Here is a 15,883-nt window from a genome sequence, read left to right as displayed (position 1 = left end):
TTTAATATAATCTTCGTGGTACATGAAATTTTAACTGCGTTTTATGTTCTATTTCTCGACATGAAAAAATTAATCAAAACTTTGATAAATAATTACAAATTAAGAACAATATATGTCACGATTTCTTTCTAGTGTAAATGATTATTCTCTGATTTATACGTATGTTCACAATGTGTTGTATTTACATATAAGAGGAATGTCAGAGCGAGAAAAATCTGTAACATGAATTATAAATCCAAGGGTATTGAGTAATCCAAGAGTATTGAGTAATCCAAGAGTATAAATTTTGTCTGATGACTCAGATAAATTTCTTTGTAAATGTAAGAATTTGTCAATTTGTATATATGTATATGTAACCAAAAATAATATAATATCAGCAGTTGCATCGGGATGCATGTATGTACTTTGCGAGTATGCACTTGAATGGGGCATATTTAGGTACATATATATCGACAAAAGAAATTGACGAGGTTGATCATAAGCCAAGGACGGTTTCTTCGAGATATCTCGTGCCATCTGTTGTTACGAAAGAAACACGAGGCAATGTGGTTATCAGTGAATCGAGCAAGGTTCGTCGTGTTTAAAGTAGACCGATATACTGGGGCTGACTCGAGCCCCGTTAAGTCCTTGTGACCTTTCGTAGTTTGTGGTGACCTTCACGGGAGGTTGACCGTGGAACTATTCGTCCGTCCACAACTTACTTGTTCTTCATCTTTTTCCTTTTCTGTTGTGATACATCGTTTAGAGCGGAAATAAGTGAGTTGTTCGAATTTAAACATTACTTTTTATACCTTGTTTTCGTTTACTATTCTTAAGGAACAGTGAACTCTACATGATTTAATGGAACCGGCAAACCCCTACAGTAGTAGCAATCTGGCAATACTTACGTTAGTGCTGTCATTGACCTTCGATAGATTCTTTCAAGGGGCAACGTGTTTCTTTCGAGTATAATATAACTATAACTTTGGCCAGTTAAATACGTAGGAAAATACTTAACGCTCGTAAAATTGCACTTGCTCGCGTTGATCTTGATTTTCGGGAAGTTGTTTCAATAATTCAATTGATTTAAACATGAAACGAAATATTTGTTTTCTACATTAATATCGAGCTATCTTTATTGCTATATCCTTAGTGTTTTAGTCGATTTTGTGTCTTATCTTTTTTAATACCTTTTCAGAAATAAAATATAGAATATTACTTGTATAATTGCTATTAAATCAAAAATTTGTCAGAAAAATTGTAAAATACATTTAAAAAAATTCCACAAAAGAAGGTGAAAAAGACCATTAAAAAAATTTTACTGTTAAAGTCTAATATATTGTTATTAAATGATTCAAATCCTTTTATACATCTTAATTCCTCTAAAGATAATATCTATCATCCTGAATTAAAGGTTTAGATTTGTACAAATTTAAGGGTGCAAAAGATCCAACAAAATGTCAAGAGAACGTGTATCTAGAAGATTTTACCGTATGGACAGCAGTAATGACTTATTAGAATTTATGGATCGTGGATATTCAGCACAGCATGAAAATCGATGGAATTTTGAAGTTGCATGGGAGGCTGCCAATAAGGGTATGCATAATATACCAAAGCAAAACATTAATTTATTGATTTATATTAATTACTCTTCACTATTGCATTTTTAGTTGGTGGTATATACACTGTAATACGTTCCAAAGCTTTTGTATCAACAGAAGAAATGGGAGATCAATATTGTCTTATTGGCCCATACAAAGAGACCTCAGCACGTACTGAAGTAGAGGAAGCTGATTTTCCACATAATAATCCATTGCATTTAGCTGTTCAAGCTTTGCGTGATCAAGGATTTAAAGTAAGTTTAAATAACATTCTCTATAAAGTACTCTGAGTACTGTATTTACTTAAAACTTTAATTGTGCAAAGATAAAGTGATAGAAGAGAGTATGTAATGGAGCATGAACAGATTAATCAGATAAAAGTTTGTTGTTTTGACGCAGATATACACTTGCAATTACTGTAATATTTCATTATATACTAAAAATAGCAATTTGGCTAAAGTCCAGGTACAAAGCCAAAATTAATTCAAGGTCAGTTGCCCCTGCAAGTAAATAATGTAGTTACTCCCTGTTTTTCCTTATTTTCAATAAAATCTATGAAAATTAAAAGCAAATGAGATCTATTTTGCCATAAAGAATTCTTATTGAGGTGATAACAGGAACCTGGCTAGTGGATGGAAACCCACAGATCATTCTGCTTGATATTGGAAGTGCAGCATGGAAGTTGGATGAATATAAGCAGGAATTATGGAATACTTGTAATCTTGGTATTCCTCATTTGGATATAGAAGCTAATGATGCAGTTATTCTTGGTTATCTTGTGTGTCAATTTATTTCTGAATTCAGGTGAATTTTACATAACGCAAAAATCAATTTTATCTGATTCATTATTCCCTTAAAAATAAATTTTTAAATCTTAGACAAGCTGCCGAAGGGTATTGCGACGTTCCTCCTCGAATCGTGGTTCATTGTCACGAATGGCAAGCCGGTGTTGGTATAATCGCGTTAAGAACCAGACACGTAGACGTTGCGACAGTTTTTACTACTCATGCCACTCTTCTAGGAAGATATTTATGCGCGGGAAAGATTGATTTCTATAATAATTTAGATAAGGTATCGTAGCTACCTACTTGAATTTAATCTCTTTTGTCAATATTATTTGACCGTATTAATTTCTTTAATTTATCTATAGTTCAACGTAGATGAAGAAGCAGGAAAGCGTCAAATTTATCATAGATACTGTATGGAACGTGCAGCTACGCATTTAGCGCATATATTCACAACTGTTTCGGACATAACAGGTTTCGAAGCGGAGCATTTACTCAGACGAAAACCTGATATAATCACACCAAATGGGCTCAACGTGAAAAAATTTGCAGCAATTCATGAATTTCAAAATTTACACGCTGTTAGTAAAGAAAAAATACACGAATTTGTGAGGGGTCACTTTTACGGGTATGTAAACTGTAATACAAGATTCACGTAACATTCGTTTTCTGTGTCATAAACTATCTGCATTAAATCACCATTTCAGGCACTATGATTTCGATCTGGATAAAACCTTATACTTTTTTATTGCTGGACGTTACGAGTTTGGAAACAAGGGCGCCGATATATTTATCGAGGCTTTGGCCAGGTTGAACCATTACTTAAAAACATCTAGACCTGATATGACCGTCGTGGCTTTCCTTATTTTTCCAGCGCGAACTAATAATTTTAATGTAGAGTCGTTGCGTGGTCATGCTGTAAGTGAAATAATCTCAAATCAACGAAGAACTATATCGATTATTAATATTAATATGAGAATTTGCTTTTTCGTTGAAGGTTACCAAATCTTTAAGAGATACAATCAACGACATACAACAGAAAATAGGAAAGCGAATGTATGAATTGTGTCTTTCTGGTCGTATGCCTGACACGCAAGATCTTTTACAGAAAGAAGATACCATCAAAATTAAACGGTAATATTTGATTGAAATTACAATGATTTCAATTAGAGTTAAAAAAAAAAAACATGTTGAAATTATTTCTATCGTTTCAGATGTTTATATGCCCTACAAAGAAATGGATTGCCTCCGGTCACCACTCACAATGTCGTAGACGACTGGAACGATCCGGTATTAAACGCCATCAGAAGATGCAATCTTTTCAATACAGTTAACGATCGAGTGAAGGTAATCGATTATGTGTGGTAATTATGCGGCAATGTGATTAAAACGTTATTATCCCCATTATAATTATACGTAACTGGTATCAATTTCGTATCGTAGATAGTATTCCATCCAGAATTCCTATCATCGACGAATCCATTATTTGGGCTTGATTACGAAGAATTTGTCAGAGGATGTCACTTAGGTGTCTTTCCGTCGTATTATGAACCTTGGGGGTACACACCTGCAGAATGTACAGTTATGGGTATCCCCAGTATAACCACAAATCTATCTGGTTTCGGATGTTTCATGCAAGAACACATAGCTGATCCAATGAGTTATGGTATTTATATTGTGGACAGACGATTCATTGGCCTGGAGAACACTGTTCAACAACTTGCTCATTATATGTTTGATTTTGCACGACTGAGTCGTCGACAACGTATTATTCAAAGAAATCGTACCGAACGTCTTAGTGATCTCCTTGACTGGAGAAACCTTGGCATCGTAAGTGTATCTATTACTTAAATTTTCACGTTTCTAGCTTTCTAAGTAAATCAACTAAATACACGATTGTTTCAATAGTACTACCGCCAGGCTAGAATCAAAGCTTTGACAATCGTTTATCCAGAACTCGCTTCTGAATATGCTGAAAGTGGAGTAGGACGTTTCAGTTATCCTAGACCTATTAGTGAACCGCCGTCGCCTTCCTCTTCGAGACACACTACTCCTGCTGCGTCGGTTCACGGATCCGACGAAGAAGACGAAGTAGACGAAGAGAAGGAGGTTTGTAATATTCTATCAATCTCCTACTTCGAATTTTTAAATTTAAAACCTTTGATTGAAACTATTATTTTTTATTACAGCTAGAGGAATTACGCCAAACAACTGGCACATAAATGGTAAAAAGATATGCAAAAATTAGTGGCGAATAATTGTGTATATTAGATGAATACGTGGAGACTTTACGATAGCAGTACTAATAATTTGTTTAATATAGTCTTCCATGAAGAGAATTATTAAATTAAATAAGACGGTTCGTCATACTTTTTACTTTTACAATTACTCATCATATACTCTTACTCCTTTCACACCGTATAAGAAATATGATCATGACAACATAACAGTATATTACAACAGTATTTACATCACACGACATGCAAAATCATCAGAAATAAGTCTTCCACGAATCTTATTCGCACGTAATGTTCCACTGATCTATCGATGAAATTGTTATCTTTTAAAAATTATATTTAATGTTACGTATATCCATATATTTAGCGAGTGTGTTCCTATTGTATAGAGACGGTTATATATTTTTATGAGAATTAGAACAAGAAGAAAAACTTTTTAACATTTTTAGTCATCGAGTCGCCGGGATGAGCGATATTTTCCATCATCCTGTGATGTTCGTTCTTGTTAATACAATGTTTTCTGAAAATAAAGCTTTGAACGTATGTTTTAATCGGTTTTCTATTTTTTGACAAGAGTGCTAAAATTTCTTCAGTTTGTAAGAATTATTATATTATTAATTATCAACATAATATACAAAACAAAGTGCTAAAAAGTTACATTCTTTCACGACGAAATTATTACATTTGGCATTTGCGATTACCAAACTGTCTTGCTTCCTGCAAAAACTTTGAAATAAATATATACACATTAAAGAAACGAGTAGTAACATATTACATAACAATACGTCTTAATATAACAAATACAACAATATACAAAGCCGTTAATCATCTTTGCAATCAATTAAAAGTATTTAAATGTCTTTGATGATTATTACACTGAGAGAGTGAAATTTTGGAATGGTTCATTACCACATAAAGCTGGGTAAATATACGAGGAGATGTATGAGACGAGATTCGACACATTTTCCACCTTTCACGTCCGCTTCCATGATTTTATACGCTAACGTTCATGTATTACAAAAATGCTGACATTGAATATAAAATATTTCTAGTTTCTATAATACATAATGATATATTAGACGAAATCAACACCTTCACCGCCGAAATCAGTGATTTACATCGATTTTCTAAAACGATAAGATCTACCACGATAGGCAGTTGTGATACATGATAGTAGAGATATTTCAGATTCTAACCGCTATAAGCGACAAAAGATATTTTTGATTTTCAGCATATCGACTTCTGTCCGCAAATGATACGTGGGTTAATTCCGACGTTACTTGTGTTGAGACATGTTCGCTGAAAAATATGAAACCAACGAATGGCGAAGGTATTGATCCGTATCATTCAAGAATAATAGTCATCACCGTAAAAAGTCGCTTTTTTCACTAGCAAAAATTACACGATTAAACAATGAAAAATAATATTTTCCCGATCGAGTCATCGATGAAAAGAAAAAGAAGTGATATTATATAAAGTAAAGCAATACTGAATTGCAATTTGTTGTAAGGATCGTCTTTCTTAACCCAGTATCTAATAAATTATGTAATCGAATGAAAACAACTTTAGGCCTATGTCCCCGTGAATGATACTAAAGATATCTTACATGTTTATCAACAAAGAGATTAATGATACACGCCTAAAGAAGCAATAAAACGTTCTCGTAGAAAGTACAAGCAAATGATACTGGTTAACCTAAATGGCACGTTTTATACATTACATACAATATGGAAACTTTACACAGAGGACAAATGTAATTACAATTTATTAAACGGAGAAACGAATCGCGCGTATTTTGTAATAAACGTTAAAATCGTTAATAATACGTGTTCGTAATACTTTGATTCCTCGATGCAATTCCTTCCTTTGAAACTTGTAAAGCCCGTTTAGCCCTCGAATTCCAGTATAATCTTTCAACGAAAGTTTACGGTACTTTGTGGAACTTTTGCTTTGTTTGTCTCTCGACGTTATTCGCGTGTAAAAATATTTATAATTTCTATGACAAAATATGCAGTTACTAACGTAGCACAGTTTCCGTGTATCCATCGTAGGCTCGGTTCAAATCAATTCGTCGATGAAAAATGAAACTTCTCGCTGTTACTGTTTTCCCTTATCTCGACTTGCGATTCATTGTTCGACAATTACTTGTTTATCTTTTCTTTTACAAGTAAAATTAGTAGGCGACACTACCGTCCTATTCGGCGATTATATTCGTTTTAAAGATATAAAATCACATATCCGTTTTCTATCCCTGACAGACACACGGGTAAGTCTACAAAGCCGATACACATTCTTCTTTCATCTAAATGCGTTAATTAGAAACTAGTTACTCTTTTTTGTTTCTTTTACTCGAACTGGCAAGTTTACATCGCTCACTGCATACGTTCATTACAGTTTTTCGAAGCTTTTGCAAATATCGGGGGAAGGAAGGGATACTGCTTTTTAGACCATAGGTACAAACAACCTTTGGTTACATAACAAGAGGACTAATGTTATAATATATCGCGCAATGATCGATAAATATATATATATATATATATTTGTTCGAAAACTAATCTAAGAGTCTTTAGTTAATTGGCATTTATCGGCGTATGGCCTCAAGATACGAGTAATTTTTTCATTTCCCGCTTTTCCTTCCAAATTGGACAGGAAAGATCTCCAAACGCAACATTTCTAGAAACTTGAAAATTGCCGCGTCACATTTCTAGTTGTTTCTAAATTAGCCCGTTCAAATTTTCGCGAATCTTGTATATTTGGTCGCACGAAATCGCTGATAAATATTCTATTAACTTTGGCTAGAAACACCATTCAGTGAACGACACGACTTACGCGATACGCGGCTTGTCGATCAAGGACAAAATTCATTCAAACTCATTCAATCGAAAATATAAAGATCCGTTGCTTTCGAAAAAAAAGAAGAAGAAAAAAAAACAGAAACAGATATTGACTTTCAAACGACCAATTCTTTTCGTTGAATCGCCAACCTTCTAACAGCAACGTTTACAATGAAACAACCGTTTCGCGTATTTAAAAAAAAAACATTTCATGCTTAAACTTTTGATCCTGCGCACTCGTAAAACCATTCTCAGAAACAACGAGAGATCGAAGATAAGAATTCAGAACCAGGATCTTAAATACTATCTACCGTGTCTCGATACGCTTTTAGGAAGAGTTTACAGAGATTGAGAGGCGTAGAGCATTATGTGCTCGTGTATACGGTACCTGAGGACCGTGTGCTGTAGCTGATGTCCTGATCGTTCGTTTTCTTCTTAGAGAACTAGCGAATGGACGGATTTTACGTATGGCTTGATTGCGTCCCTCCCATTCTCTGTTGCATCATGTTTAGTAGCAACTCGGAGTATTGCTGCATCATGTTAACCACTTTTCCTTGGTCTTGGCCAGCAAGCAGTTCTTGGAATTTGGCGGTGGCTTCGTTCATTGTAACGTTTTCGGGATTGGTGGAACCTTCGTGGCCCTCGCCACCTGAAACCACCAGTCGCAATGTGCGCATCGTCTCGTTCACGGACGACTCGAGGCCGCGCAACATCGTGTCCCTGTCAATGCTCGCTCGAGACGGATCATCCTCGTTATCTATCGTTAAACGTTTGTACAGTTGCACGACATTGTCTGCTGTTCGTGTTAATTCGTCTGCGATTGTATTGCACAGTTGCGTTGACACTGCAAAAAGCGACAGTTTCTTTAATACGCTGCTCGCAAAGGTTTACCGTTAAGAATACGTGCTTAAAAATGCGAACGTTCCGGTACCCGATAAGAAAAAGAGGTTCGATTCGACCGAACATTTACATTTTTAACGATGCACGTCAGGCACAAGCGGATGTTACATGATTTATATTTTCAATGTACAGCATGTAGTACCCGCTTCGCAACATGAAAAAAGGTCGAATGAAATCGTGCAGCGTGCAGGTTACATCAGTTCTAAAATCCGTAATGAGACCATGCTATTGTGATCGAGACCTAGAGACTTGGGTAATATTCTAACGATGAGAGCTAAATTTTCCAGGTCTATGCAATGAGCTAAATAACAATATCTTCATGGCTGGTCCTCGAGTGATTTTCTTATGATTGACATGACGCGGAATGTCCCAAACTTCTTCCGTGAATATTTATGTACAACATTTATGTGCAGTATTTACATACTTATAGAACTTATAGACGAGTTAAACTGGAAAAGCGATCGAATCTCCGAAGGCGAAGGAAATTTTCTCCACGATTAATTAAACACATACAAAGCAGAAGGAACGTGGAAAATAATGAGATATCTTGGACTCGAAGATGCAATGACAGTTGGACGCGTTTTATAGTCTCAACTAAAAGCTGCATCATTTTCGTTTCATGACGAAAACGATGCTACGCGTTCTCTCTGAAAATTCTGAACGTCACATGTACAGCACATATATTATATACAGCGACCTACAGACTATTATATCCTAGTCTGTACTAAAATTCGCGTGAAACGATTCTGTTTGAATGGTTTTCGCCTTGTCATAGCATGATCACTTACAAATTTTTAACAGACTGAAAGATTTATTATTTTCACAGGACAGCATTCTCAATAGGTGTCTTTAGTTTACCTAATGTTTTATCCGTGCCTACTGCAAGAGTAAAATCCTTGTTAGATTATATTTTCTCAGACGAAAATTAAATAATAAAAACTTAATATCCCAATCGATAGAACGTTCGAGTACGTTTATCTATAATCGTATATATCGTATTACAGCTTCTTGCAATCTTGCATGCTTACACTTTGAAAAACGACAAGATGATCGTGAGTTGTGAGAAATACGCGTGCGTGTAAGAACACGCACATAGACAAAATAAAGGAAAATGAAGATAATCGCGGTGCTTACATTCGGCACTGGCTACATCGATGGCACGATCGGTATCTTTAACTGGAAGTTCCTGTGGGCTAGGATCTAATTGATTGCGATTTGTCGTCGACATTCGACTTGCATTCTGTCCCATCGTGTTATTTCCGTTACGACCGTTAGTTATAATCGTCGTCGATCCCGACCTTCTTACCGTTGTACCGGGTAGACTTAAGCTGTAAAAAGAAGCGAGATGCATCGATGATGGAATCCCGATTAACGCGTGTAAAAGAAGAGAAAAATAGGTTTCAGTTTGATTTAACGTACCTCGTCGTGGAGTGGTCGATGCTGATACTTCGAGGTCTCGGTGGAAGCGCCGGTTTTCCACCGTTTCCATTAGAGGAAGTATCTTCCGAACTTGAATCTTCCTGATTACCCACTTGACTTAGATTTACTGCAAAAGAATACGCGTAACATGGTTGAGGCCAATGTAACTTGGTTGCTTAAGCTTTGGTTAATATCTGTGACGATAATTACCACTTGAATATGCTCCCTGCATTCCTCTTCTTCTGAGAACGGAAGGCAAATTGCTGTTAGAAGAGGAGTTCGACTTCGCCTGATGATTGATTTTGTTTTGCGAACTGATCGTCGGCCTCATCAACCCGCTGATTCTGTTGCTGCCCGTCTGATTGTTCCAACCCCTGTTGTTTCCAGCTCCAACGTCCGATTCCGAGTCACTCTGCAACGTTATCGTTAAAACAGAGAACGCATTTCCTACAATTTGACGCGCTTTCACAATTTACCAAAATTGACGTATACCTGATTTAGGACGCCAACGCTGCTGCTCCTTGTCATGTGAGAAGAATGATTCTTCGTCGAACCGTGCCGCGACTGATTCCCGCTATTTGCACTTCCTAGTCCACTTCTCGCCGAAGCGTTCGCGTTCTTATTACCTACTTTTCCTGAAACTATTAGCACCAATTAGCAACAAATTCACCTTACGTAAAGTCATCGTCTATCTATCTTTAGCGATGAAATGCAACACTGCACAGAGCAAATTTCTTTTTTAGACAGAAGTAAGAGCGAAACTGTTCGTTACTTTGTATAAAACTGCGATATCGACGATCATATCCGATAACGTTAACGCTTTTCCAATTCGAACGATCTGAGATTTAATCTCTGCAGAGGTTTACGATGGCATCGACATCGGCGTACACAAAATATCGAACTATCGATTCAAAGTTTCCATATTATAAAAGGGGGTCGTTCCAAAGTAACTTCTAGTAAAATCATACGACCTTGTACCGTGACTTTGACAACTAGTAGAGGGCTGTATCGAATGTATCATCAAGAAGAATGGCAAAAACGAGGAACAAGTTTGATAGGGCAAGACCAAGTTGCCCGTTGACGTTCTCCCGGTGCAATTTAGATAATTGTCGTTGGAAAGACCCTCATAGACGTGGCACACAATGAAAGGGTACCTTGTATCGGGCCATGCAGTAACCTATTTGGCGGGCTGACGGAAAGATCACTCAGCGAGCAGGCACGTCGCATGCCACCCCCCTCTTCTTCGCTGTCAAAAACTTTTGACGAGATTCGCCCCCCACTACTGCCAACTGTCGACAACAACACGCACACACATGCACTAAGCTACTTTTTCCCTTAGCTCAAAGATTTTTAATGTGTATTTATAATGATCGTGTCTCTTCTCTATAGAGTTACACTTACCTCTGACTGTTCTTTCTCTTTCTCTTTCTTTTCTTTTTTTTTGTGTTTTCTTTTTTAATCGTGGCATTAGGTTTGCTTAGCTGGGCTTTACGTCTTTTAAATTTCAAACAACGAAAAGTACGGTTTAGGAATTTTCAGAACGTCTAAAGGCAAGCTGCTTTCTCTCATTCATGCACGTCGCGAAAGCAACGAATCAATCGCGAGACGGTACGATCGACGTACGATCAACCGTCTGGTTAATGAATTATAGTAAATATAAAAATTCGAAAAATCATGACTTTCGTAGGGAAACAAAGATGCAAAATGTATGTGGAGTGCGTGAGATAAATAAAAAAGAGAAATTCCAGTGCAAAGCCGATCCACGTAACTTCGTACTCTGCGAATGCAAACTATGAAATAGTACAGACGCTTGGTGGTACGTGTACGGTCAACGCGATCGACTTTGGCGCACGAGTATAATTAATAAAATAAGACAAAAGTGATCGATAGTGGGACAAGGAAGCGGGATTAAACTACATCGTGAAGACAAAACATGCTGTCGATCACGTGTCATGCCAAACGAAAAATTCGAAAAAATATTCGTAAATGTTCAAACTGAAAAGTACGGGATCGCTATCGTCGCTAACTAAAATAAAAGAAGCGAAATATGTTTTCGGTCGGATAGTAACGATACTATATCGACAGATATAACAAAACCATAAAGAATAACATTCACATTTAGGATGCGGAAAAGAAAATTATCGTAGATGTAATAAACGATGAGAAACTTTTGTGATCGTGCTGTGCCGAGTGTCGAACGACGGTATTTACACGATTTTCGGTTGTCGTTACACACTCGGACAAACATTGAACGACTCGTTCCTCGATTCTCTTGCCCGACACGTTCGACTATCCGAGAACGTCGCTACTGGTTTTTCTCTCTCCGCGATTTCTCATGCTTTTCGTTGCGAAAAACCTTGTTTCCTCGTGTCGCGGTCACGTTGCCCCGTGGGCATCGATCGAGATCGATAATCGAGCAGCGAAAATGATCACAGTAGAATGGCACGGTTTCTCGGCATCCAGATAAGAAAAACTGTACTACTACTGCAACGAACGAAACGAACAGAATGATAGGACAATTTTCTTTCGGGCGAAGTACCTGCGTACAGATGCTTGGATGGTAGAATAGCTTGATTAATGGTGGGCAACGTTTTAGTCCACTTCGTGTGACTTTGGCAGCGCGAGGCTGGCGGCCACATTCGCTTCGGCGAGTTCGTGCAGCTCGAAGCGGACGTGGAGGAACCGCTTTCCATCATCGACTTGTCCATCGCAGACGTGTCCGCGCAATCGCTATCCTCGCCACCGGAATGGAATCTTATGTCGCGCCTCAACGAACAAAATCTGCCGTCCCTTTCCGCCTCCAGCTTGGCGAAGTTTTCGCTCGTCTCCTGGCAATGCGACATTCGCAGACACTTCTCCTTCATAAGGTATTGCTCCCTTCTCACCAAGTTTTCGAATTCCTTGGAGAGCAACTTAACGGTCCCTTCGATGGCTCGAGTGATTCTGAGATCGACGCTAGCGTCCAAATTGTCGATGCGTTCGTTCGTCGTCAATAGATTCGAAGCGTTTTGCATGCCGGTCGCTTGCAAGTCGCAGGAGACTGTCGTGGGAGGCTCCAGAGAGTCGTAGGTCTCCTGCGTGTCTTTCGTTGGTATCTGATTCTCGAAGCAACGATGTCGATTTCTCTCCGTGTGGGAGGAATCTATTTGATCCTCGTCCACGTCGCGGCCTCGATAACTCTTCGTTTGACAAGAGGAATCGTTTGGATCGAAGGCAAAGTTGTCCATCGGTCCACCCGCGTCGTACGCGATACCTTTGTCAGCCCGACGAGTCTGTAGGCTGTAAAACTTGGTCTTCGAATCTTTATCGTCGCTTGGTTGCAAAGAATAGCTGGAGGGTTGCAACAACTGCTCGATCCTCTTGGAAGCGTGCAAAGATTCGTTCGTATCGGACTTCGCTTCGGCACCGTTTCTGACTGCTCGTTCCTCCCCGTGAGACTTGTTCGGATAGTTGTCGGAATCGGCGGGCTTGACGCAGGAAGACTGAGACGCAGAGTCTACGTACTTGTTCCAGGCGGGGCGTGCTCTGTTCCGCATGCTCTGCGTTCGAGCCGAGTTGCGTTTAGGTTTCGGTGGTTTGTGAGCCACGAAATCGTTCAGAATCAACATCGATTGCGGCTCCTTTGCAACTTTTAGGCTATTGCTTCGTGACATGGTGTCCGATTTAGTTCCAATTCTCATTTCGACGTTCGTGTCGCTCTGATCGTTGAAATTGAATTCGTAGTAGATGCAAGTTGCCGGCTGCGCGTTATCCTCCGAATAGCTATTCTCGTTCCTGGCTTGGCTTATTCGCGTGTCCTGCAGCGATTTCGATCTGAATACAGCCCGACAAGACGTTGGATCGTTGACAGAATTTTCGGTATTGCTCGATGGTATCACGGCGTTGTTGGGATTACCGCTGTACGTTTCCGAATTTTGCCTTTTTCGTTTATAGTGAGAATCGAACAGCATCTCCAACGGCGCGGATTTCACTAAGGAGTCCGAGTCGTCGGTCAACACGCTTTCGGTGCTTCGGTGATCGATGTTCTCGTGCAACGGGAACATCTGATAATCGGATTCATCCGTGAGAATGCTTTCGTGACTTCGACCAGCTTGCATCTTTCGGCGGGACAAGAAGAAGCTCGCGCTCGAATGCCTGTCGTTGTCGTAGTGGCTATAATCCAAAATTTCAGCGCTTCCCTTCGAGAAAGACTCGACCGAGGCGTCCGAAAGGATGCTTTCTTGAGAACCGGTTAGTATTCGTTTCGAGAAAGTCTGATACGTGGAATAGTTTCTCTGAGTGCCTTGTTGATGATCGATATGCATGTTTATCTGATAATCGCTGACGCATCGTCGAGGTGGATTCTTAAAGTCACCTTCCAGGGAATCGTCGCTGAAGTTTCCGTTCCCTTCGTCCCCGTCGTCCATCGGGTCGTTCAAGTTTTCTATGTTGCGCTCGTTCATCGCGGGCAAACTCTCGAAAGACTTGGCTATATTTTCCATGTCTTCCTCGTTGTCATCGAGTCCGATAAAGTAACTACACGATCTCCTTTTCTGAGCGAATCTCGCGAATCGGCTAACGTTCTTTTTGCACTGTTCCTTTAAGAGCTTTAGCTCTTCGCAGACGGGCGATTCGGGCAAAGATTGATTCGGTTTATTCAGCGATAGCTTATACTTTTCAGTTTTCTTTAACGTTAACGTTAACGGTCGACTAAGAGACGGTTTTGTCTTGTCATTTACGCACGACGTAGTCGGACTTTTGGATAAGCAATTATCGTTCGGAATATCTAGCTTAAGTGGCGCATTACCCACAACCGATATTTTGTTAACGAGTTGTTGAGGTTTTAACGGGGGCTTTGGATTCGGTATAGGTTTGCAGGGATTGATCGGTTTCGAGTATTGGGTTTGCTGACCAGATTTGTTACCTGTGCTCAATCTATTCGAACGATGATGTTTCTCCGGTATATGGCTGCTCAAGTCGGATATGCTTTGACTGGTTTTTAACGACGATTTATAGCCGACCTGAAAAACCAACGATCAAACCGCGATATCGCCTATGAATCACGCGGCGTCGATAACGTTTCGTTTCGCGGTACTTACGCTTTGCAATTTTCTTCTAGTTTCCTCTATTCTCCTTTGCAACTCTTCGCGCTTCTTCGCGACGTCCGAGTCGCCTCTCGCTTGCTTCGTTGCGTTCACTACCGCTGCGTTGCGAATCTTGTTGTTGCCGCCGTTATCGCCGTTACCGCTGAGTCTGCAATCGTCATTTCGTCAACTCTCAAAGAGATCTATTCGCAACTATAAACGATAAGCAATTACCTTCCGTGAAACTGGGAACTGATGCTAGTCGTTTTGACGCTTCTATTCGTAGGCTCTTCGGCACCGCTGAGAGATTCAAAAGCGTTCTTAAGGAACTTTTCACGGTGACTCTGCTTGGCCAGTTGGTCGAATCCCTCCGAACTAGCTTCCGACAACATAGACAGAGGATTTCGCTCGGCACTGGGCGTTGAAGCACCGCCCTCGGAGTCCGAGTCGTCTTGACTACCAGAAGCGGTTAATTCGCTCGTTCGACCGCTCTCTCCGTTTCTAGGCTTCTTCTGTCTCCTCTGAGACCTGTAAAACATTTTCGGGTAACTTGGGTGTAGAAAATTCGTAAAACGATAAACGAGAAGGTGACGTCTCCGACCTTCGAAGTTCTTCGACGTCCATCGCGTTTACGGTGAATTGATTCGACACCGTATCTTCCGGTGCAGGATAATACATCAACCTGTGATGAGATTTCTCTGAACCGGTTGTACCATTCTCTCCTTCCGAGTAATCTTCCACGTCTCCGTCGTGCTCGGTACTCTCGTGATCCTATACGATACATAATTAAAATATCTTAGACGCGAACGTCCCTCTTTCCAAACGTTGTTTCACCTACGAGCTATGGTTACTTGATGAAGCGTGAGTTTCGGCTGTTTCGAGGCTCTAAGGTTAGATATATATATATATATATATGTACTTATTACGAGAAATTAAAGCAACCAACATGAGTAACTGAAAAGCTACAAGTATAGAAAGACATGTACAATGATCGTTCTTAAACTCGACATACGTATTTTGAATGTTTTCTGTTTGACTGCGTTACTGATTGGCGATGCTTTGGTA

General features: G+C 39.3%; 2 protein-coding genes across 11 annotated transcripts in view; one reads left to right on the top strand and one right to left on the bottom strand.

Moving 5' to 3' along the window:
* Window positions 1–349: 349 nt before the first annotated feature.
* Window positions 350–6,427, top strand: LOC100647195 (glycogen [starch] synthase). 3 transcript variants are annotated; one of them, XM_048410747.1, is made up of 13 exons: window positions 350–752; window positions 1,394–1,575; window positions 1,650–1,834; window positions 2,188–2,384; window positions 2,459–2,651; window positions 2,731–2,993; window positions 3,073–3,283; window positions 3,363–3,499; window positions 3,580–3,712; window positions 3,809–4,195; window positions 4,274–4,474; window positions 4,555–4,590; window positions 5,834–6,427. In XM_048410747.1, exons 2-12 carry the CDS (start codon window positions 1,437–1,439, stop codon window positions 4,585–4,587), a joined length of 2,079 nt encoding a protein of 692 aa, XP_048266704.1. In that variant the 5' UTR covers window positions 350–752; window positions 1,394–1,436; the 3' UTR covers window positions 4,588–4,590; window positions 5,834–6,427. The 3 variants fall into 3 exon arrangements, with proteins under 3 accessions (XP_048266704.1, XP_003399733.1, XP_012170277.1); XM_003399685.4 differs by lacking the exon at window positions 5,834–6,427 and having other exon boundaries at window positions 1,417–1,575; window positions 4,555–5,153; XM_012314887.3 differs by lacking the exon at window positions 5,834–6,427 and having other exon boundaries at window positions 4,555–5,153.
* LOC100647311 (mitogen-activated protein kinase-binding protein 1) overlaps window positions 5,191–15,883 on the bottom strand; it is an 82,890-nt gene continuing 72,197 nt past the window's right edge. For 5 of the 8 annotated variants that reach the window (XM_048410723.1, XM_048410728.1, XM_048410726.1 and 2 more), the window contains 11 exons: window positions 15,420–15,589; window positions 15,053–15,346; window positions 14,834–14,987; window positions 12,295–14,755; window positions 10,910–11,044; window positions 10,248–10,396; window positions 9,966–10,167; window positions 9,756–9,882; window positions 9,471–9,664; window positions 9,195–9,215; window positions 5,191–8,280 (listed from right to left, as the gene is read on the bottom strand). In XM_048410723.1, the coding sequence (XP_048266680.1) occupies window positions 7,898–8,280; window positions 9,195–9,215; window positions 9,471–9,664; window positions 9,756–9,882; window positions 9,966–10,167; window positions 10,248–10,396; window positions 10,910–11,044; window positions 12,295–14,755; window positions 14,834–14,987; window positions 15,053–15,346; window positions 15,420–15,589 (4,290 nt within the window). In that variant the 3' untranslated portion in view covers window positions 5,191–7,897. Of the gene's footprint in view, window positions 8,281–9,124; window positions 9,216–9,470; window positions 9,665–9,755; window positions 9,883–9,965; window positions 10,168–10,247; window positions 10,397–10,909; window positions 11,045–12,294; window positions 14,756–14,833; window positions 14,988–15,052; window positions 15,347–15,419; window positions 15,590–15,883 lie in introns of all 8 variants that reach the window. The other 3 variants (XM_048410730.1, XM_048410725.1, XM_048410729.1) reach the window with 3 other exon arrangements.

Source organism: Bombus terrestris, chromosome 12, assembly GCF_910591885.1.
Source record: "Bombus terrestris chromosome 12, iyBomTerr1.2, whole genome shotgun sequence".
Taxonomy (NCBI): Eukaryota; Metazoa; Arthropoda; class Insecta; order Hymenoptera; family Apidae; genus Bombus; species Bombus terrestris.
The sequence above is the reverse complement of the archived record's forward strand: the minus strand, read 5'-3'. Positions and strand labels throughout refer to the sequence as shown.